The 23,263-nt window shown below is 41.0% G+C and overlaps 1 protein-coding gene across 3 annotated transcripts in view; it reads left to right on the top strand.

Moving 5' to 3' along the window:
- The window catches only part of zfand4 (zinc finger, AN1-type domain 4), an 87,301-nt gene extending 65,942 nt beyond the window's left edge, over nucleotides 1-21,359 (top strand). For 2 of the 3 annotated variants that reach the window (XM_060854033.1, XM_060854034.1), the window contains exons 7-10: nucleotides 3,312-4,508; nucleotides 14,337-14,391; nucleotides 18,077-18,194; nucleotides 20,382-21,359. In XM_060854033.1, the coding sequence (XP_060710016.1) occupies nucleotides 3,312-4,508; nucleotides 14,337-14,391; nucleotides 18,077-18,194; nucleotides 20,382-20,517 (1,506 nt within the window). In that variant the 3' untranslated portion in view covers nucleotides 20,518-21,359. Of the gene's footprint in view, nucleotides 1-3,311; nucleotides 4,513-14,336; nucleotides 14,392-18,076; nucleotides 18,195-20,381 lie in introns of all 3 variants that reach the window. The other variant, XM_060854035.1, reaches the window with a different exon arrangement.
- Nucleotides 21,360-23,263: the final 1,904 nt, after the last annotated feature.

Genomic DNA, 23,263 nt, shown 5'->3' with positions numbered 1-23,263 from the left:
GTACAGGAATTGGGATGTCTTGTTGCAATTGTTCAGGGCATTGATGAGGCCATAACTGGAGTGTTGTTTCCTATTTTGGCCTCCTTATCTGAGGAAGGATGTCTTGGCTGTAGAGATTTACCAGACTGATTGCTGCAGTGTTGGGATGGCAGGGCTCGCATATGAAGAGAAACTGTTCATTGAAGTTTAAAACACAACCTTCTGAGAGAAAAAAAATCATATCTGCTGTGAAAGGGTGACCATTAATTTTAAAACAGTGTCTTCTAGTTCTGGCCTTACCCATGAGGGGAAACGGTTCTGTCAAGACCATTCGGGATATTGCACATTTCAGTCAAGTCTCCCCTTATTCATCGAGACTCAAATGAAAATAAGCTTTGTCCAATTTATCTTGAAGGATAGCATTCTGATAGCTGCCTTGTTTACATAGTGCACCTGTGTATGAATATTTTGTGACTTATGCACTAAACACTTATATCCCTCCACTCAAAAATTTCACTCATTCTCCAGTTAAATAGTGCTCTGCTTTTTTATTCTTTCTGCCAAAATGAACAACTCCCATTCTTTTACCTTGTACTCAATCTGCCAGATTTTTTTGTCCATTCAACTTGCCTGTATCTGTTTCATTGGTCTGTTTCCACACGGGAAGGATTCATTCAGCCTACCATATCCACATCAGCCCTCAGAGTATTCCACCCATCCCACCCCTCCCCCAGTCTCCATAACCCTGCATTTCCCACAGTTAATCCACCTAACCTCCACATCACTGGACACTATGAGAATTTAGCATGGCCGATCCACCTAATCTGCACATTTTTAGAATGTTTGCAACATCTGTATGTCATCTTCAAAGCATCCTTTCCTACCTACTTGGGTGTTGTCTGCAAATTTAGCAGTCATGCCTATGCTGCTCCCTCATTTAGACTCCACTCATCACATCTTGCCAATTAGACAAAGATCCACTTGTGCGTAAATTCTAATTGCTGCTTTCCAGCCCGTCTTCTATCCATGTTAGGGCATTAGCCCGCTATAACAGCTTTTATTTTCTGCATTAAGCTTCGATAAGGCATTGTGTCGAGTGCCTTTGGGTAATCCTACTACAGTACAACTGCAGGTCCCTTTTATTCAGTGTTTGTTACTCCTTCAAATAACTCAAATCAATTAGTTAAACGTGATTTCCTATGAAGAAATCATACTGGTTAAATTTTTTGAAGTGCACAGCCATTTTCTCTTTAATGATTAATTCTGTCACCTGTCCCTTAAGAGATCATGTTAACTGGTCTAGTTTCCTGTTTATGCATCCTTCATTGAATAGAGGAGTTATATTTGGTACTTTTCCAGTCTGACAGAACTTGGATTCAGGGAACTTTTGATAATTTCCTAATGTATCCACTATATCATTAGCATCCTCTTTTAAAACCCTGTGAAACTGTCCATCTGTAGCCAGAGACTTGTCAACCTGAAGCTCCATCAGTTTGTTTAGTGCCACTTCCTTCATGATTGGAATTTTGAGTTCCTCTCTCCTTCCACTTTCTGATTCATTACTGCATTTTTAAATCTTCTATAATGAAAATGGAAGCAAAATATGTTAATTTCATCACTTTTTTTTTCATTGATAGGATGTAGGTATCACTGGCTAAGCCAATATTTATTGACTACCTCTAAATGTCCAGAGAGCAGTTAAGAATCAACTTGTTGTTGTCGATCTGAATTCATATGTAGGCCAGTTCAGGCAGGGATGGCAGATTTCCATCCATAAAAGACATTAGTGTACTGGATGGGCTTTTATGGCAATTAGCTATAGACACGCAAGCACCATTAGACCATGTCTTTTCATTCCCGTCTTTTTAAATTGAATTCAGATTTCACCATCTTCCATGTTGGAATATTAGTCTGGAAATCTAGATTGCTAGTCTATATTACTGTTATGTCACTTCCTAATATCTTCTGTTCCCCATTTTAACACTCTAAAGGATCAACACTCATTTTATTCTTTTCCTTTTCAAATACCATTGGAAATTCTGGTATCTCATCCTTGCATTTTGGCTAGATTCCACTCACGCAGTAATTTGTACCTTCTTATTAAACTTTTAGTCAATCTCTGCCATTTTTTGTATTCTGACTAATCATCTGATTTCCATAAGATGTGGTTCAAATTTTGCAATCACAAAATAGGAACTTCCATAAACACAAGCTGCAAAAAATGCCTATGGCATTAATTCTTCTTTAAATGGTTTAATGTGATACCGAAATTGAAAAATTGAATATAAGTAACATTATTACTCAAGATGGGGCGGCATGGTGGCGCAGTGGTTAGCACTGCTGCCTCACCACCAGAGACCCATGTGGAGTTTGCACATTCTCCTCGTGTCTGTGTGGGTTTCCTCCGGGTGCTCCGGTTTCCTCCCACAGTCCAATGATGTGGAGGTTAGGTGAATTGGCCATGCTAAATTGCCCGTAGTGTTCGGTGAAGGGGTAAATGTAGGGTTGCTCTTTGGAAGGTCGGTGTGGGCTTGTTGGGCCGAAGGGCTTGTTTCCACACTGAAAGTAATCTAATCTAATCACCGTTTTGCCTGAGGGCCTTCACTCTGCTCTCTTTCTCAAAGTTAAGATTGATCAGAGAGATTTAATATCCCATTGTTTCATGATGCCCTATCCATGTGCCAGTTTAATGCCCCTCACCTTGCTGCCATCGCCATTTGTACCAGAGTTCCTGCTGAGCATGGTGAGAGAAAATGAAGTGTAATCAGAGCAGTGAGAATGAGACGAGAAGGAAAATGTTTTAAGTAAATGGCAGACTGCAAGAGAAACTGGCAAGAAGCAGAGCAACAAAGATTTGCTAAGAAAAAGACAAAAGAGAAGGGAATAAATGAATGATTCCAAGAATTGAAGATGTGGCTAATAAGAACTGACATATATTATATCCATGCACAGTGGTCTACAAATCAACTAGTATTTACTAAATAATTCACAATTAAATCCTGGATTAACATGTCCCCATTTTCCATGTGCATTTTTTTTGAATAAATATTCCCCAGTGTACCACCCATTGGAAATTCAGTATCAACGTGTTGAAAAATCTCTCCAGATTATCTTGCCTTTTATATAGAAATAACAGATATTTAAATGTATATCCACCCAACTACATGTAGTGTGGTTCCCTGGAGGTGAACTGAAAAAAATATTTTTAAAGTAAAATATATAGTTATTGTTTTTTTAAAAAATCATTCCTTAAAAATGCTTTCTAATGTTATACCCTTGAAAATGTTTTTTTAATGGATGTATATAACTGTATTTATCATCTTTCCACAAAGCCCAAGAAGATCACCAAGGTGAAGCCGAGACCTCCAGTAGCACCCAGACCCACCAGCAGTTCAGTCACCGCAGCTCGTCACCGCCTATTCCGGGTTCTCCCTCACAACGGGCAGTCTCTCAATCATTCACTGTGTCTACCTCCTGTTGGTGATCCAATGCTTTCATACCATAATGTACTGAGCCCCAATTTTGCTTCTGGTGTTAGCTTAGCTCCGTCATCTTCTAACAGCTTCCTACTGAAGGATGATGAGAATGCTGACTTGAGCCCTTTACTCCAGAGTGTTATCCCATCCCCAGGCATGGTTCTGCAGGGAGAAATGAGAAACTCTCGGCAACAGAAGATGCTTCCACCACTTCTTTCTCAGGACTTCCGGGAGGCTCCAACAATTTGCACGGACTTCGTAACCGATTGCGTAGCAGGTAGCTCGCGGCTAAAATCCCCCGTTACGGAAACAAACCTCTCGGAAGAGAAAAGGGTACCTGATGATACTGCAAGTGTCCTTGCCCTATCTGTTGATGCTGATCAAGTGGAAGAGGCCAACCTCCTGAGCGAAATAGGACTTAACACTTCACTATATGAGCAGGTGCCAATAGAGGCTAAGCCTGCAGAAAGAGAAGCTGGGGAACCAAGTGTTATCCAACCAGGCTTTCCAAACATGCGTGGATATGTTCCAATGGAATCTGAAAAATCTAACGTTGCTGAATTAATTCAGAAGAAGGAAACTGGTGTGTTGCCGACCCAGTGTCCTGAACCAGTCTCTCATAATTCTTTAATTGCTCTCCCAACTCCAAGACCCCCAAAGACATTTGATATAAATGGCCTAAGACCCCCTGCTTCTCAACAGTTGCTGCAATCTGCTCAGGATGGTGGCTCTTTCCCTGGTGTTTCGTTCTCAAAGGCAAGCAGGCTTCGAGGACTCAAGGTAGACTCTCCTGGAAAGAAAGCGGATATAGTTTTGAAAACAGAAGTGACTGAGATGACAAACAAAGCAGCAAAGGAGCCTGTGGGCTCTCCAAAAGACATTGGAATGCTTGCTTCGCTGGCACGAAGCACATCCAGAGACAGTGTGCAAAGTAACTGCGGGACAAGCAGACAGCGGACATCTGGCATTGCACTACCTGCTAGTGTTCAAAATTTTCACGAAGAGATTTTTAGAAGCATTCCTTCACCAGATCGAGTTTCAAATGCATTTGTTGTAAGTGAGTTCCACTAATTTTGTGAAAATAAATCTGAGGGCACCACAAAATGTAGACCAAATTGCACTCCAAATTTACATATCCATAAAACCAATGCAAGAATGAACTGGAAACATAACCAATAAACCTTTAGTGCACTAATTCTTTATCTCTTGCCCATTATGCAGTGCTATACTGTGTTCAAGCTGGGTAGGAAAATAATGAATTATACTTTAACTTCAAATGATTTGTGGTGTCCTGAGCACTTTGAGTGATTAGCAGTGCACCGTATGTGAACTTCATAACATTGTATTGTAAACTTCTGTCATCACTAATATCCATAGATTAATATTGTAGATTAATGTCTGATGTAGTTTCATAAGCTACCTAATCAAAGCCACTAATCTGGTAACTAAGCAAACGTGCAAAACACTATCACTATACATTGTTTCTACAGACTTTTGTAACTGCCATTTTAGGAAATCAGAGCAGTGTATAACTTAGAAATGGTCAGGTGCTGCTGGTGGCCTTGCTTGCTACCTTTGTCCCTCAGGAGATTGCAGATGCCAGCAAAAGATTTTGGAGAAGAGGATTACTAGTTCAGAGCATCACTGTTCTTTTCAAAGGAGAAGCCACATAAAGTTGCTGTGGGAAGTCTGAAAGTGAGTGAAAAGTCAAGGGAGATGAGCGAGAATCTTTTCTTTGGAAACGGCATGCATGTCATGAAGTGATAATTTACTGGTAAGAATATAACAGATGATGACCAGAATTCATTCCATTCAAGTAAAGCTGAATCGTCAGCAAAAGGGTGAGAATAGGGTTAGTTAATGAGATGAGCGGGTGAAATTAGCGACATGACCTAGAGGACAAGCCTGCAGCAAATCTAATAGAAAAAAACCAAGGGAATAAATATAATCAACAAGGACACACCGGGTAATGTGAAAAAAAAATGAATTAATCAAACAGATACTGCTCTCTCAAATGCTGTAAAATGTACCTCCATTTGTGTCAGGAACACCTTAAACAGTTTAGCAAGGTACACAACTGTGAATATCTTGCACATCAAAACAACTCTGTGCATCTGTGTAACTTGTATTTTCTGATTTGTGTATCTTGTATAGATATTGGAGTAAGTGCATTGTGCACAGAGAAAAGATTACTGTTTGAAATAGTGCTCAAACACAGTTTTTAGATCCAGCATATAGTGTGCAGTTCTCGAGTTGAGCTGTATCTCTGTTTGTCTATTCTGCTAAGAACCTAAGTAGATGGGATTGTTCAAAGATTTTCTTGAATAGAAGACAATTGGCTTCATTCATGCTATAAAAAATAAATTATCCAGGCTTTGTAGAACTTGAACTGAAAAATGTGTTGCTGGAAAAGCGCAGCAAGTCAGGCAGCATCCAAGGAGCAGGAGAATCGACGTTTCGGGTATAGGCCCTTCTTCAGGAATGAGGAGGGTGTGCCAAGCAGGCTAAGATAAAGGTAGGGAGGAGGGACTTGGGGGAGGGGCATTGGGAATGTGATAGGTGGAAGGAGGTTAAGGTGAGGGTGATAGGCCAAAGAGGGGGTGGGGGCGGAGAGGTCGAGAAGAAGATTGCAGGTCAAGAAGGCGGTGCTGAGTCCGAGGGTTGGGACTGAGATAAGGTGGGGGGAGGGGAAATGAGGAAGCTGGAGAAATCTACATTCATCCCTTGTGGTTGGAGAGTTCCTAGGCAGAAGATGGGGCGCTATTCCTCCAGGTGTCGTGTTGCCAGGGTCTGGCGACGGAGGCGGCCAAGGACCTGCATGTCCTTGGCGGAGTGGGAGGGGAGTTAAAGTGTTCAGCCACGGGTCAGTTGGGTTGGTTGGTGCAGGTGTCCCAGAGACGTGTTCCCTGAAAGGTTCCACAACTAGGCGGCCTGTCTCCTCAATGTAGAGGAGGCCACATCGGGTGCAGCGGATGCAGTAAATGATGTGTGTGTGGAGGTGCTGGTGAATTTGTGACGGATATGGAAGGATCCCTTGGGGCCTTGGAGGGAAGTAAGGGGGGAGGTGTGGACGCAAGTTTTGCATTTCTTGCAGTTGCAGGGGAAAGTGCCGGGAGTAGAGGTTGGGTTGGTGGGGGGTGTGGACCTGACGAGGGAGTCGCGGAGGGAGTGGTCTTTCCGTAGCGCTGGGGAGACAGGCCGCCTACTTGCCTGTCATCAATAGTGCTATCAAGTAACACCTGGTCAGCAATCACCTGCTCAGTTCCTCCAGGGATACTTAGCTCCTGACCACATTTGTTCAACATTGACAAAAAAGCTGAATTCCAGATATGAGGTGCGAGCGGCAGCCTTTGACATGAAAGCTGCATGTGATATCAAAGAGCCCTAACAAAATTGGAATCAGTAGAAATGAGGGCAAACTCTCCACTGGTTGGAGTCACACCTGGCACATAAGATGGTTGTTGATATTAATCCAGTCATCTCAGCTCCAGGGCATCTCTGCAGGAGTTCCTCAGGGTAGTGTCCAAGGCCCAATCAACTTCAGCTGCTTCATCAATGACCGTCCCTCCAACGTCCCCTCAGAAGTGGGATGTTCACCGTGATTGCACAATGTTCAGCACCTTTCACAACTTCTTGGATGCTGAAGCAGTCCATGTTCAAATGCAACAAGCCTAGGATAATATCCAGGCTTGTGCTGACAAGCAATATTTGAGCCATAAAATTGCCAAGCAATGACCACCTCCAATAAGAGACGATCTAACCTCACCTTTTGATGATGTAATGATGTTATCATCGTTTAATTCTCCCCCTATTGACATCCTGGGGGTTAACATTGACCAGGAAATCAACTGGACTTGCTAAAGTGGCTACAAGAGCGCGTCAGAGGCTAGGAATACTGCAGCCAATAGCTTTTAGTTCCCCAAAATCTCATATACAAGGCACAAGACAGGAATATGCTGAAATACTGCCCATTTGCATCGATGTTTGCACTTGTAACAATACTCAAAAAGCTTGATAACATACAGGATAAAGCAGCCAGTTTGATTGTCACCACATCTACTTCTTCCACCATCAATGCTCTGTAGCAGCACTGTGTACTCTCTACAAGATGCACTGCAGAAATTCATCAAAGATCCTTAGACAGCAGTTTCCAAAGCCCTGACCACTTCCATCTAGAAGGACTGCTTAAGAAATACATGGGGTCACCACCACCTGCAAGTTCCCCTCCAAGCCACTCACCATCTTGACTTGGAAAGATATTGCTGTTCCTTCAGTGTTGCTGGGTCAAGTTCTGCAGCTCTCTCCATAAGGGCATTGCAGGTCTACGTGTTGCACATGGACAGCAGTAGTTCATGAAAGCAGCTCACCGCCACTTCTCAAGGGCAACCAGGGACAGACAATAAATGCTGGCATAGCCAATGATGCCCATGTCCCACAAGTAAGTTTTGAAAAAAAGTCAGAGCCTGAGGACTGACCCCTGTGGCACTTCACTAGTTACATCTTGCCAACCAGAAAAAATCCCATTCTCCTGATTTTCTCCTTTCCACTTTCATTGGTTAGCCAGTCCTCTATCTAAGGTAATAAATTACCCCAACCCCATATGATCTTGTGTACAGACTGTTCTACTGAATGGGTATAACGATTTTCAATTGGTAATCTCCTACAGTGCAGTTTTCTATAACAGGTTCCATAGTATGATTTTCTATAATGTGAGGTTGCGGAGGAACACAGCTGTCACGTTATAGCGGAATGACCCATAGTAACCTTTTGTGTGGCACATTATCAAGTGTCAACTGGAAGTCCAGATATAATACATCCACAGGGTCCCCTTAATCCATATTGCTTGTTACATCATCAGAATATTCTAGCAAATCAGTCAGACATGATTTACCATTCATAATACTATGTTAACTCTGGTTGTATTTTGACTTTCCAAACTACCTGTTATTATTTCCTTAATAATGGATTCTAATAATTTCCCAATGACACAATTGATCTGTAGTTTCTTAATTCCTGTCTCCCTCTTATTTTGAATAAGTGTTAGATTTGCATTTTTCCAATCCATTGAAACCTTTTTTGCATTCAGGGAATTTTGGAATATTATAACCAATGGATTCACTATGTTATCTGCTACTTCCTTTAAGGCCCAAGGATATAGGCCATCGGGCCCTCAGGACCTGTCTGCCTTCAATCTCAATAATATTGCTCTGCACTTTTTCCACAATCATATTTGTTCTAAGTTCACTCCTTTCAATAAGCTCTGTCTTACCTGTTATTATTGGAAGGTACAAGTGTCCTCCACCATGAAAACTGAAGTAACATATTGATTTAGTGACTTTGGTATTTCTATGGACTTCTTATTGGCTCCTTTGTCTCGTTCTCCAAGAGACCAATGTTCACTTCAGCTACTCCTCTCGTTTATATTCTTATTGAAGCTTTTGCTTTCCAGTTTTATATTCTGCACTCATTTTCTTTAATAACTTAGCTTTGCTCTTTTTATGACTTTTTTTTGTAACCCTTTGTTGATGTTTAAAAGTTTTCCAATCTTCCGGATGCCACTTGCCTTTGTACAATGTTGTGCCTTAGTTTTTGTCTCTATGTTACTTTAACTTGTTTAGCTTTTAGGATATTAAGCTCAATGATCAGCCATGATCATATTGGATAGCTATGCATGCTCAAGGGAGTCAAGTGGCCCACTCTTGCTCCTGCCTTCTGTGTTTCTGTTTCTGTTTCTCTATAGTGTGGGCCTTCAGCTTCTTGCCCTCCAATGAATTTGAAGTTCTAGCATCCTGTTTTCAATCTTGCTGAAAGGATCTTTTCTGATGAGATCATTAATTGATTGCGCACAATACCAAATGCAGAATAGCCTGTTCCCTACTTGGTTCACCAACATGTTACTTTAGGAAACAATCTCTAATATGTTCAATGAAGTCCTCCTTGAAGATACCCGTACCAGTTTGATTAATTCAGTCTGTATGTATATTCAAATCACCCATGATGAATACTGTAATTCTTTTACCAACTCTCTGTTTCCTGGGTTATGCTGTGCGCCACTGTGGGATTGTTGATTGGGGATCTATAGGTTACTCGGAACGGAGACATCTTTTATTTTAAAAAAATCACAGGATCTGGACATCGCTGGCTAGGCCAGTATTTATTGCGCATCCTTAATTGTCACAGTCAAGAGTCAACAATATTGCTGTGAGCCTGGAGTCACACACAGGTCACATGGGATAAGGATGGTAGTTTTCTTCTCTAAGCACATTAGTGAACCAGATCGGGTTTTTTTTTTTGACAATCAACAATGGTTTCATCTTAATTCCAGACTTTTATTGAATTCAAAAGCCACCATCTGCAACGGCTGGATTCGAACACAGTTGCCAGAACTCAGACTTGGGTCTCTAGATTAACGGTCCAACGATACTACCACTAGGTCATCACCGCCCCTAGCCTTTCTTCTGCTTTTTTTTTCTACCCTTGCCAATTCAATGTCTTGAACTCTGTGCTGATCTCATTTCTCACAACAATACTGATCTCAGTCCTTTACTAACAAAGCTACAACACTTCTTTTCCCTAACTTTCCATTCCTTCCAAAACTCTTAGAATCCTTGGATATTCCATTCCCAAACCTGGTAACCACAACTCAGTAATCCGCACAAGATTATATCCATTCGTCTCTATTTGTGCTGTTAACTCATGAATTTTATTCAGAATGCTTCATGTATTCAGATACAAATTCTTTGAGCTTTTTCTATTATCAAATTTCCCTTCACTTTTACCATTCCTTGGTGCCATAAGACATTCGTACAGTCTGACCCTTTCTTTACCTTCCTGGTAACAATCAGACTCTCTTAAAAAAACAAGAACAAAGGAAATTACAGCACAGGAACACGGCCTTCAGCCCTCCAAGCCTGTGCCAATCCAGATCCTCTTAAACCCATCACCTATTTTCTAAGGATCTATGGTCCTCTCTCAACCTCCATCTTTCTATGAAAATAATCCTAATCTACTCAACCTCTCTTCACAGCTAGCGCCCTCCAAACCAGGCAGCGTCCTAGTAAACCTCCTGTCCACCCTCTCCAAAGCATCCACATCCTTCTGGTAATGTGGCGACCAGAACTGTACACAGTATACCAAATGTGGCCGAACCAAAGTCCTAAACAACTAACATGACTTGCCAACTCTTGTACTCAATACCCCGTCCGATGAAGGAAAGCATGCCATGTGCTGCCTTGACTACTCTATTGACGTGCGTTGCCATCTTCGGGTAATGATGGACCTGAACACCCAGGTCTGTACATCAATTTTCCCAGGGCTTTTCCATTTACTATGTAGCTTGCTCTTGAATCAAATCTTCCAAAATGCATCACCTCTCATTTGCCCGGATTGAACTCCATCTGCCGTTCCTCTGCCCAACTCTCCAGTCTATCTGTATGCTGCTACATTCTCTGACAGTCCCCTTCACTATCTGCTACTCCACCAATCTTGGTGCCATCTACAAACTTGCTAATCAGACCACCTGTACCTTCGTCCAGATGATTTTCATTTATGTGTATCACTCATCCCTAACCTGTTCTCCTGCCTTCTGTTTTAACTTTGATTTTCAAATTTTCCAAACCTCACCCGCATTTAGTTTAAAGTCCTATCTACAATTCCAGTGGATCCCAACCAATCGGAAGACCCCCTCCTCTCTCTCTCTTTCCCCAGTACTGGTGCCAATTTCACATGAATTCAAAGCTATTTTCCCACACCAATCTTTGAGCCATGCATTTACCTCTTTAATCTTGTTAACTTGTGCCAGTTAGCTCATGACTCGGGTAGTAACGTAGTGATCATTACCTTTTTTAGTTTTGCTTTTCAATTTAGCCCTAGCTACTCTCATCTCCTCAATAGAACCTCTTTTCTGTTTCTGCCTATATCATTGGTACCTATGTGAACCACAAAAGCTGGATCTTTCCCCTCCCAGCCAAGTTCTTCTGCAGTCCAGATGAGAAATCCTGAACCTGGGCATCAGGTGGGGCACACAGCTTTCAGAACTCTCAATCCTGGCCACACTGAATAGTGTCCATTGCTCTGACATTAATATCCCAACAACAACTACATTTCTCTTTTTTCCCCCCATTGAATGGCTCCATGTCCCCTTGGTGCTACTGAATGAGTCATTCTCCCTACATTTTTCACTCATGTGCACATAGGAAGCAAGAACATTGAACCTGTTGGAATAGGATAAGGTCCAAGGCTCCTTGTGTACTACCTGCTGGATCCCTCTCCCTGCCTCACTTGTAGTCACATACTCTATCTCTCCATTGAACAAATTTGAAGAGTTAATCTAAAGGGTGTGACTGTTGAAACACAACATCCTGGTAACTCAGCCCCTTCCTGATATGTCACAGTTTTTGAAGCTTGGACTCTAGCTTATCAATTCTGAGCCAGAATTCCTCAAGTAATCAAAGTTAAAAATCTCACAACACCAGGTTATAGTCCAACATGTTTATTTGGAAGCACTAGCTTTCAGAGCGCTGCTCCTTCATCAGGTGGTTGACAAGTAATCAACACTTGGCACATATGTGGGCACCACTTTGGTGTCCGCCATCTCCCACATCATGCACACCACCTGTTGCTGCATCTCTGCTTTGTTTATTTTGTTCTTAATTTGTTGTTTTTTAAAAATTTCCTACTGGTCTTTTTATTTTAATCTGTTAAATATTTGTCTCATTCACCTTTAATCTGAAAGTATCTTTTAATAGTCAAATGAGCAGCTTTTACCAACCAATAGATTTGAGGCTTTTCTATATTGTACTCTGCTTTGTGCTTGCTGTCCGAACCTGAGCTTCAGTTTAACCTGTTAAAAGACCTTGCAAACTAACTTTTTTAAAAAAATTTACACCAAACTTGAATCTGTTAGCAACAGTCGACAACAGATTCTGTTGTTAATGGAGTAATTAAATACTACTGAGCCCATTGTAAGGAAAGAAATGTTGAGAAACACAGTTAAATTGTTCAATTCCTAGTCTTCCAGTGTTTGATTCCTTATTATGTAGTCTACTTATAATTTGATGAAAGGCAGCATTATTGCTGTATGAATAATCCAGCCATTTGTGGTGAGGAAGTGATCTGGAAAGAGGTGTGAGTTGCTATAAGTTGCTGAATGAATTACAACAAATACAGAATGCTGGTGAGACTCAGCAGATCTGGCAGCACCAATGGAGAGAGAAACAGAGTTCACGTTTTGAGTCTGGCATGACTATTCAGAATGGAAATTTTGTTTTAATACTTTTGACAGAAGCGAAGGGGGAGCAAAAGGGAAGATGTACAAGCCCAATGCAGAAGACAAATAGTGGAAATACAAAAAATGAGCTGCAAAATGGGTATAAATTAAAAGTGTGATCAGGCACCTTTCACTTCTGAAGAAGATTCATAACATTTAACTCCTTCTCTCTCTACATGTGCTGCCAGATCTGTTGAATTTCTCGAGCATTGTGTTTGTTTTAAATTTCCAGCATCAACAGTATTCTCCTCTTGGCTGAACAATTTGTGCTATTGTGATACTGCAAACTTGCCCTGAGTGTTTTGAAAAATTGATGTGCTTATCATTGAATCCTATTAGTCTCACTGTAGAATGCTAGGGCTGATAATATAGCAGTTATAACTTAGAAGTGTTCTCATGGGTAGGGTTATGCTCCTGCATTGCCCCTCAACCTGTTCAGACCGGAAAGGAAGCAACTTAAAGAATTTTCTGCGGATGGTAAATTATTCTTTTGATGACTCTAAAACTAACAAAAATATTATTCCTTTTGGCCCCCTTCCTCTAAATCTATTCTTTATTTTTCTGTCTTGATTTGACTTTATTTCACTCTATTTCCTTCTCCATTGTACTTCAGTTTCTTTTTCTGACCTTAAATTTCACTGGTTACGGAGATAAGCCTTTAGTCTATTTATTTTCAAGCTCCCCTATGTCCTGTTGCCCTCACTGCTGTTATCCACTTGTAGCAACTTGTGGCACAAAACGCTTTCAGAGCTGAAAGGTAAGGAAAGTCAGATAACAAGCAGACAATTCACCGAGATGTACCATTCCAATAAAATCTGAACTAGGGTAATGTGTGACCTGGAAAGTCACAATGGATAAAGAAGAAATCGTTATTGTAACAAACACTACATTGGACAAACAGGCAGAAAACCAGCCACCAGGATACATGAACATCAACTAGCCACAAAAAGACATGACCCATTCTCTGGTATCTTTACATACGGATGAGGAAGGACCTCACTTCAACTGGGACAACACATCCATCCTAGGACAAGCCAAACAGAGACACGCACGAGAATTCCTAGAAGCATGGCATTCCAACTGCAATCTATTAACAAACACATTTGACTTGGATCCCATTTACCGCCCCCTGAGAAAAGGAACAGGAATGACACCACCAACCCAAGGAAACCCAAACATATAAATAGAAAGCGGGCTCCACCACCAGTGCTTCACCTGGAGACACACTGAAGATGTTACCTAGTAGGGTGAGGAAACGTCTGAAAATAAACCGTCCAGCTCAGCGAGCAAACCCACATCCAAGAAATCCTGTTACTAATAGAATGAAGGTGAGAAAAAGGCACAGCAGAATAATATTCCTGTTTTATATTGAAGAAATTATTTTCAGAATTTCGTCTGCAAATTTTTTTTTAATATTTCCAATTTGTCTTGTCATTAATCCTGTGGTAAGTTTTGTTTTCCAGATTTGCAAAGACATAATTTTTTTTCCTTTAGAACTCTGATAATTATCCTTTTGAGGGAAGTGGTGGTTAAGTTATTCTGCCTTACATTTTAGTTTGTAATTTCTGTTCTATGATTAATGCACCAAACATTATCTTTGCTTTCATTTCCAGTCTCCCCTTGGACTTTGTGCGACTTGCAGACCCACTACAATAGGAAGGCGAATAGGTAGGCTTGCTAAAATGATGTGACATTGATTTATTATCATCTTAACATTTTGTGCTAGTTTCCAGTTTTTAGACGTGTGTGCAATGAGTTTCAGTCCCTATTCATTATGACCTTGTTAGAATATGTCTTTTGAATAAGTGTACAGGACAAAAGGTTTATGCTCCAATAAGTCTCCCACCCTTTTCCTTGCACCCGATCGACATGCCAATCGATATTTTCACCTCAGTTATTAAATTTGTCATGAATCCATAACAATTTCCTCATCAATAAAAGAATCATCGAATGCCTACAGTGAAAAAACAGGCCATTCGGCCCATCGGGTGGACACAGACCTTCCAAAATGCATCCTACCCACACCCACCCTGTAACCCTGCATTTCCCATGGCTAATCCACCGAGCAGGCACATCCAAAGACACTTTGGGCAATTTGGCGTGGCTAATCCGCCTCACCTGCACATCTTTTCAAGGAAACCAAGGCATCCAGAGGGAGCCCCCCACAAATACAGGAAGAATGTGCAAACTCCACACAAACAGTCACCTGAGGCTGGAATCAAACCCGGTCCTTGGTGTCGTGAGGCAACTGTGCTGACCACTGAGCCACCGTGCCACCCTCAGTTCACATATTCTCCCTTCTGGATGATCGAGCCTCTACTGTTTTCCATGATAGGTGGTATCTCTGTACTGGATTTATCCTTGTAAATAGTTTTCACATCGCCACCATGTCTTAATGAATGTTTTTGTAATGTGGAGACTGCTATGCAAAATATTTTAATTGCGGTTTAATCCGAGACCTGCATAAGTTTAACATTGACCTTTGAACTTGGACATTGTTAACAGGAGACTAGGAGTTGAACCTTTTTCTCTTGTAATTATCAGAACTAGGATGCAACAAACAGATAAAGAGACATAGTTTTATGTAGCATGAGGAGCTGGTGTAATTGGTGTTCATTAGCACTCTGATTCACTCCAGTGAAGAGCCCGTGGTCAGACTTCTCAACTTTTACTTTATTCACTCATGGGACATGGGTATCGCTGGCATTTATTGCCAGTCCCTAGTTGCCCCTTAAGAAGGTTGCTTTCTTGAGCCGCTGCAGTTCATATGCAGGGAATTCCAGGATATTTTCCCAGTGACAGTGAAGGAACCCAAAGATTTCCAAGTCAGTATGGTGAGTGGCTTGAGGAGGAGTTAGCAGGTGGTTGTTTTCCTGTGTATCTGCTGCCCTAGTCCTTCTGGATGGAAGTGGCCATGGGTTTGGAAGGTGCTACCTAAAGATCTTAGGTGAATTCTGCAGTGCATCTTGTAGATAGTACACACTGCTGCTACTGAGCATCAGTGGTGGAGGGAATGGATGTTTGCAGGTGTGGTGCCAATCAAGTGGACTGCTGTTCCTGGATGGTTTCAAGCTGCTTGAATGTTGTTGGAGCTGCACCTATCTAGGCAAGTGGGGAGAATTCAGTCATACTGCTGGCTTGTGCCTTGAGGTGAATTTCTCTCTTCAGTATTCCTGTTTTCTGATCTGCTCTTGTAGATACTGTATTTATATGGTGAGTCCAGTTGAGTTTTTGGTGAATGGCAGCCCTAGGATTCAGTGGTGGTAACACCATTCTGTGTCAATGTGTGGTAATTAGATTGTTCTTATTGGAGATGGTCATTGCCTGGCATTTGTGTGGCAAAAATGTTATTTGTTCTTGATGTATTAGTTGAGAAGTCAGGCAGTGAGGTGTTTTTTTTACTACTGTTTAGTAAAAACCGACAGTCATTGGTTAGTGTGCGGTTATACGTGTTGGAATTACTCCCACATGCTACAATATCAACCTTACTGGCAGCATCATGAATTAGGGCCCCAGCCATCTGCTCACTGTGTAAGCTTGACAGTGTGAGAGGGCATATCAAAACTAGTTTATGTATTTCCTGATTGAAGCATCATTATTTGTATATCATGAAAAACTCATGAAAGGACCTATATCCAGCCCTACTGGGCTCAGAGTGATGCCCATTCTATCCTCAGACTGCACTGGAAGTGGAAAGTGATTCCAAAGCTTTAACTACAAGCGTAGCTAGCTGTCCAACTCTGTTATGCAGTGATCCGCAAGTGTTTATCTCTGCTAACAGGATGCTGCCATCAAGCCAAAATGAATGAATAATATGATGTGAGTGTGTCTGTGTGATGCCAGGTAGTGGGCCCAACATCCCATCGACTGTCGGACCAGATCTCTCTCTCAGTCCATTGACCATTTGTGTCATCCAGCCTGTGCGTACAAAACTTAGAAAAGTATATCCACTACTAGATGTGATTCTGCTGTTGAAAATTACTTTATTAAATAATCCAGACAGTGATAACAGGTGATCGGAAACCAACTTAAAATAGTCAACTAGGCCCACAGTGTGGTGTATTTGGGTATGCTTGATGCTATATAAATGCACAGGACCCTGATTTATTTAAGCAAAATAAATGTGTTCATGCATTGCACATTTTTTTTTAATCAAGGGTCATGGAGATAACTAATCTCTCCTATATCCCCATGGCAAAACCCTGATCAATCAGAATCTACCTGCCTGCCCTGGGAATTAAGATGGATAGTTAATCATTCTTGCTATGCATCAATGAGTAAAAAATGAGGTCTGCAGATGCTGGAGATGAAGGGCTTATGCTCGAAACGTCGAATTCCCTATTCCTGAGATGCTGCCTAACCTGCTGTGCTTTAACCAGCAACACATTTTCAGCTGCTATGCATCAATACCAATGACTATCCAATTAATGGGTGCAGTGGTTAGCACTGCTGCCTCCCAGCACTGAGGACCCGGGTTCAATTCCAACCTTGGGTTCAATTCCAACCTCGGGCAATTGTCTGTGTGGAGTTTGCACATTCTCCCCGTGTCTGCGGGGGTTTCCTCTGGGTCCTCCAGTTTCCTCCCACAGTCCAAAGATGTGCAGGTCAGATGAATTGGCCATGCTAAATTGCCCATAGTATTTAGGTATGTGTAGGTTATGTGCATTAATCAGGAATAAATGTAGAGTAATAGAAAAATGGGAATGGATCTGGTTGGGTTACTCTTCAGAGGTTTGGTTTGGACTTGGGCTGAATCTACATTGTAGGGATTTTATGATTTTCTGATGTCTGTGGTTTCTTGTTTTATTGTTATGCTCAATGACACAACTCTTGCTGGGAGTGAGTAGGATTTGCTCTGTTTAGAGGAGATGTGGAAAACCAGGTGTTGAGTGGCACTTCACCAAAAACGCTCAAATCAAATGGAAGTTTCAACCAAGATCCTACCAATGATGTTCCTTTTTGCATGTTCTAATTATGTAAAATACAAATCAAAATAAACAAAGTTTCATATCTCAAATTTTATCATGTTCTATTGTCAATGCCTGAGTGAATATAAACAGAGTTGAGAGTGTGTTGCTGGAAAAGCACAGCAGGTCAGGCAGCATCCGAGCAGCAGGAATATTGACGTTTCAGGCCGGAGCCCTTCATCAGCCCAAAAGGTCGATTCTCCTGCTCCTCGGATGCTGCCTGACCTGTGCTTTTCCAGCAACACACTCTCGACTCTGATCTCCAGCATCTGAAGGCCTCATTGGCTCCTTCAGTAATTCTGTGTGTCTATTTGAAGTTAAAAGGGAAAAATGCATGATTTGTTCTTCAAAATGTCTTTTTTATGTCTGGTCATTGTTTGCCCCAGGCACCCCTACACATCATTTCCCACCAGTAAAGGCTGTAACCCAAACGAAAAAGAAAAATGCCAAACACTGCTTTCTATGTGGGAAGAAAACTGGATTGGCTACCAGCTACGAGTGCAGGCAAGTACAGATTTACGGTTTGTTGAATGCTCTGTTCCGAAGTGGACAGACCTTTCTGGGGCAGATTAGTTTTGGTGTGCTGTTCCAAGTCAGAAACCCAGCATTCATTCTGTGACCGGCTTGGACTTATAGTGTCTTGCAAGTACTCTAGAATTGGTTTAGTTACCGTTGTTACCACATTGACACTGAAATTAAAGATTAATGCATAACTGGCCAGTCAGCATGTAGAAAGAGAAAAGGCTCACTCATTATAACATTTGAAAGTGTGCCCTTCATCAGAACCTCAACGTAGCACAACTTTTTCTTTCTTTATAGCAACTGCGTGTTCCCAGCATTTTTTGGTTTCATTTTACATTTACAGCATTTATACATTTCATTTTGATACATTTTAACAATGAACTGTAAGAGCTGGGAACCAAAAACACACCTGTTCATGATATTGGTAGTCAGTATGTTCCTCACAGCACTGATTTTTGATTTAATGTCTTATGTAATATTTGTTGGGAAAATCTTGAAGTTTAAACTTTGTGACTTATGGATTTGGGCTATAGAAGTGTAATTGTTAACTACTTAAGTGCTGGGAGAGTTCACTGGGGAGGTATGAAAAACACATCCAGGTGTTTTATGGTTCTCATTCACTATGCTTCAGTTTTCTTGTATTAAATGCTATAACTTATGGTATAAATGATGAGTCTTCACATATATCTTGAGTATCTTAAAAGTTTGCGATTTGAAATTTAAAGTGATTTATATTTTCTAGGCAGGTTTATGATTCAAAATGCTTTCCTCATTTAGACTCATAAGTGAATATTTCCCTTTAATGGTGTGACATTTTTTAAGGAAGTAAAAACTCGCTGTAGTACCAGGCAGTATGGCCTCCTAAATCCGCTTGAGCAATGACTCAGCTAGCCCTCTGAGGTAGGAAATTCCAATGATTCACAATCCTTTGAGGGAAGACATTTCTCCATCTTAGTTCCAGGAAAAGAATTGATCATTTGTAGCCCTAGATTCTCAGTTCCCCTCAGAATTTTGTGTTTCAATGAGATCACTGCTCACTGTTTTAAACTTCAGAGAAATGTACGCAGTTTAATCAGACTCTTATCATAGGACAACCCATGGATCAGTTTAGTGAACCTTTGCTACACTATCTCGAGACAAGTGTGTCCTACCTTCAGAAAGGAAAGCAAACCCATGTGTAGCATTCCATGTCTTGAGTGACTATGCCATCGTAACAAGACTGATAAGGTTGTAAGCAGCTGACGCAGCAGCACTCATTAGTTGCAAACTGACAACTTGGCCTGCCCTCTGATATGTCTGTTAACCAGTTCTCTAACCATGCTAACATATTAGCCCCGCCCCCACAATCCTATTTCCATCTTGTGAAATCTCCACCATGTGAAATGTCCAGCTTTAAAATGACCAGTTGCTTACGAGCCAAAGATTGTTGACCATCATTCATTTACATTAGCATCACTTTCAAAGCTCCTGATCTTAGAGTTTTAAATGTTTGGTTTTTTTGGGTAGAAACAGCTATGCATGATCACTAGCTTGTGCCTTGTTAAGGTGTGCTAAATGCAAGATTAACCAACAATAATTAATACCGTGCCAAGTTCTCTGTTAGTCTTTGTATACTTGACCCTTTTGGATCATCCCTAAGTTATAATGGACAAATTGCATCAACATGATTCCTCCTACTATAACCAGTGGAAAGTGTATTCAGCACCTCTGCTAGGCTTTCCAGCATTTTCAAATACAGGACCATGGAGCTCCCTCTAGTTGAAGGCCACGTCTTGTTTTTAGGGCAGTTTCCCATTTGCTGTATTAGGCAACTTGGAGGTCCTAGTACACAGATACCAGATTGAGTGGTTTTATGTTATTTCCTCATGCTTTCTTATAAACTGGGATTAAATGTGATTAACTAAACTCACGGTTCCTACAGCTCCTAGAGGCGACTCTCTCACATCCTGGAAGACTGAATTGATGCTGGTGTTCTCAGTGCTGAAAGGACCGCATGCTTTATTTGTTAAAGATCTCCCCCTCCGATATTAATTGTTTCAGTGACACTACTGCATTAGGATTAGAGCCTGTAATGATTAACTGTTACTACCTCAAAGGTGGCATGTTCAGTGCCACATGACTGAAGTGACCAATCATTAAAGAACTAAATCATGTCTTATCTGTTTGCAGGTGTGGAAACAATTTCTGTGCAACACATCGCTATGCCGAGACTCATGAATGCACATATGATTACAAGACAGCAGGAAGGAGATACTTACAGGAGACCAACCCTGTTGTTAGTGCACCAAAGCTTCCAAAAATCTGACCCAATTAGTGCTACGTGCAACACTTCTTGTCAGACTGTGCTAAAAGAACAATAAGAAGTATTTAACTGTTTTGCATAATTTTGACATTGGTCTGGAAAGACAAAATTGCCAATCAGAAGCACATAATTGATGCTCGGTATTTATGTATTATGTAAACACTATTGTGGGTTTTTAGTTTGCATCTTAATTCTTTTTAGTAAATTGTCAGTGTAAAAACAAAATGAATTTCCTGAAGATTTATGCTGTGAATTTGGTTTCTAATGAATGCAGATGTTTTGTTAACTTTATATTTGGTGCAGACAATGCTTCACTGGCAAATCTTTCAAAAATGCACTTTATTAAAAATCTTGTCACGACTGTTTGACTAAAACAAGCCCGAAGGAAGGGAGGAGTTTTTGGTTGGAGAAAGAAGGCATGTGCATTATGTCTTTGTAGTATAACATTTTAAGTACTTGTCCATTTTAACATTGCAAATTCTTGTTATAAGTTTATTTATTTCAGTGAAACGTTTGCTTTTCTGCTGCTTTTACAGATGTTGACACCATTGATGACAGGATTCAGTGAAAACTGTACTTAGCTCCCACACTGGTTGGTTGTGCAATATCCCTGTAGTTTTTTAAAAAAAAATTCTTTCAAGTTTTATGCACTGTATCAAGATGATTGTTCACCTCACTGGAAACCCTTTCTGAGGTGATTTTAAAACCCATTTTTTCCTTGTCTTTGACTGATCCTCAGAAATTATCTGCTACATAATTCTTTGCTTCCATTGCCATATCAAACACATTTTGGCAAAGTGAATCTTTTTGTATTCTCAGTTTTTTTAACATAACACTCTACACACAGTGCTGTTGATTTGTTTTTTGCAAATAAAGACTAGAGTGCTCTTAACAAGATTTGAATAAAAATTGAATTTATTATTTGCACTCATAATTTTTCTAAAGTGTGTGGGCAACATTTAGCCAATATTAAACTAATTTATATTTAAAACAAGAACTGCATTTTTGACTTTGTTGCTTTAAAGTTTTGTCCTGTGCATTGCAGTTCACGGAAAAAGATGAAATTCAATTGTGCAAATTCTGGAGATTTGTAAGTGAATCAAACTGAGGTGGAAATCTATAATTGGCACATTTGCCGCAGTGGGGAAAGCAATTGGCATGTTAGATAAAGATTTCGTCAGAATTGTGTGCCTTATCAGACACAGAAGCAGGAAAAAGAGAGAGGGTCCATGCAGATGGTCAACGGGATTGAAAAGTGCCAACAAACATCACACCAGTAAAGGAGTGGAACGTGAAGGCTGACATAACTGGAAGCAGCAGTGAATCAAACAGTGGGGCTTAAAGAGCATTTCTCAGCAGTTTCATGTAAACTGTCTGGTACCTTGTTTTTTAAAAGCTGTTAAAAGCATGCTGTCCACAATGTGAGAAAAGGAAAACTACGTGTGTAAGTATGATGACTGCAGCTTTCACTTCTGTCTTGTCTGCAATTCTATAAATATCATTGAACACTTAGTTGAAAAGACTTTGCCCATTTCAGTGAGGTATACCTGAAATATACTGCAGGTACAATATGAGATGCAGGAGACGTATTCAATTACATCATTAGCAGGGCACACCATTCTCATTATGGAACTCCTATTGAGTCCATACCAACTCTCCAAAGAGCATTCCATCCAGACCTACCCCATCCTTAAAACCCTTCATTTCCCATGGCTAATCTACACACCCCTGGACACCTTGGGCAATCCACCTGAGCTGCACATCTTTGGACTGTGGAAGGAAACTGGAGCTCTTGGCAAAAACCCACTCAGATGCGGGGAGAATGGGTGGAGTTTGCACAGTTGCCTAAGGGTAGCATCCAGGAGAAAGTGAGGACTGCAGATGCTGGAGACCAGAGTTGAAAAATGTGGTGCTAGAAAAACACAGGCCAGGCAGCATCCGAGGAGCAGGAGAATCGGCGTTTCGGGAATAAGAAGAGTTTATGCCTGAAACGTCGATTCTCCTGCTCCTCGGGTGCTGCCTGGCTTGCTGTGTTTTTCCAGCACCACATTTTTCAACTAAGGGTAGCATCCAACCTGGATTCCTGATGCTGTGAGGCAGCAGTGCTAACCACTGAGCTGCCCACATTATATGTTCTTCATCGGGTCAACCTGCAGCTTGGTCTGCTCCAGAATGAGTGCCTGTTATTTTTCTTCGCATTGACCATGGGACTGTTTGCATCTGATAGTTGCTGTCTGTGGCCTGGGCTAGTCTAACAGGCATTCACAGAATAAGGAGTGTGTTATGAACTTATGATGTGATTCACGCAGCAAAGGGTTAAATTCTGGAATGCATGACCTGAGAGTGAGGTAGGGGCAGGTTCAATTGAAGCATTTTAGTGGGTGTTATCTGAAATGGAAGAATTGCAGAGTTATGGGGAGAATGGCACAAAGAACTGCTTCATCTGGAGACCTTGTGCACACACTGTGTAAGTAGCCTCCTGTCGTTTATATCATTATTATGAATGCAAAAAGTTTATTTTCCTTCTATTTCTTTCATTGGCATTAAGTCTGACAGCAACTGCTGAGAGAGAAATGATCTCTCATTGGAATCCTTATTATTTGATGCTTTAGTCTGAAAAAGTGACTACTAAATCATCATAGTGTAAGGATGCCGGGGGAAGCAGTTCAGATGGGATGTCAGATCAGCTGTGATCCTGTTGAATGGTGGACCATGTTTTTAGATTAGATTACTTAGTATGGAAACAGGC

Source organism: Hemiscyllium ocellatum, chromosome 43, assembly GCF_020745735.1.
Source record: "Hemiscyllium ocellatum isolate sHemOce1 chromosome 43, sHemOce1.pat.X.cur, whole genome shotgun sequence".
NCBI lineage: Eukaryota > Metazoa > Chordata > Chondrichthyes > Orectolobiformes > Hemiscylliidae > Hemiscyllium > Hemiscyllium ocellatum.
Note: the sequence above shows the minus strand (reverse complement) of the source record. Positions and strands in the feature narration are given on the sequence as shown.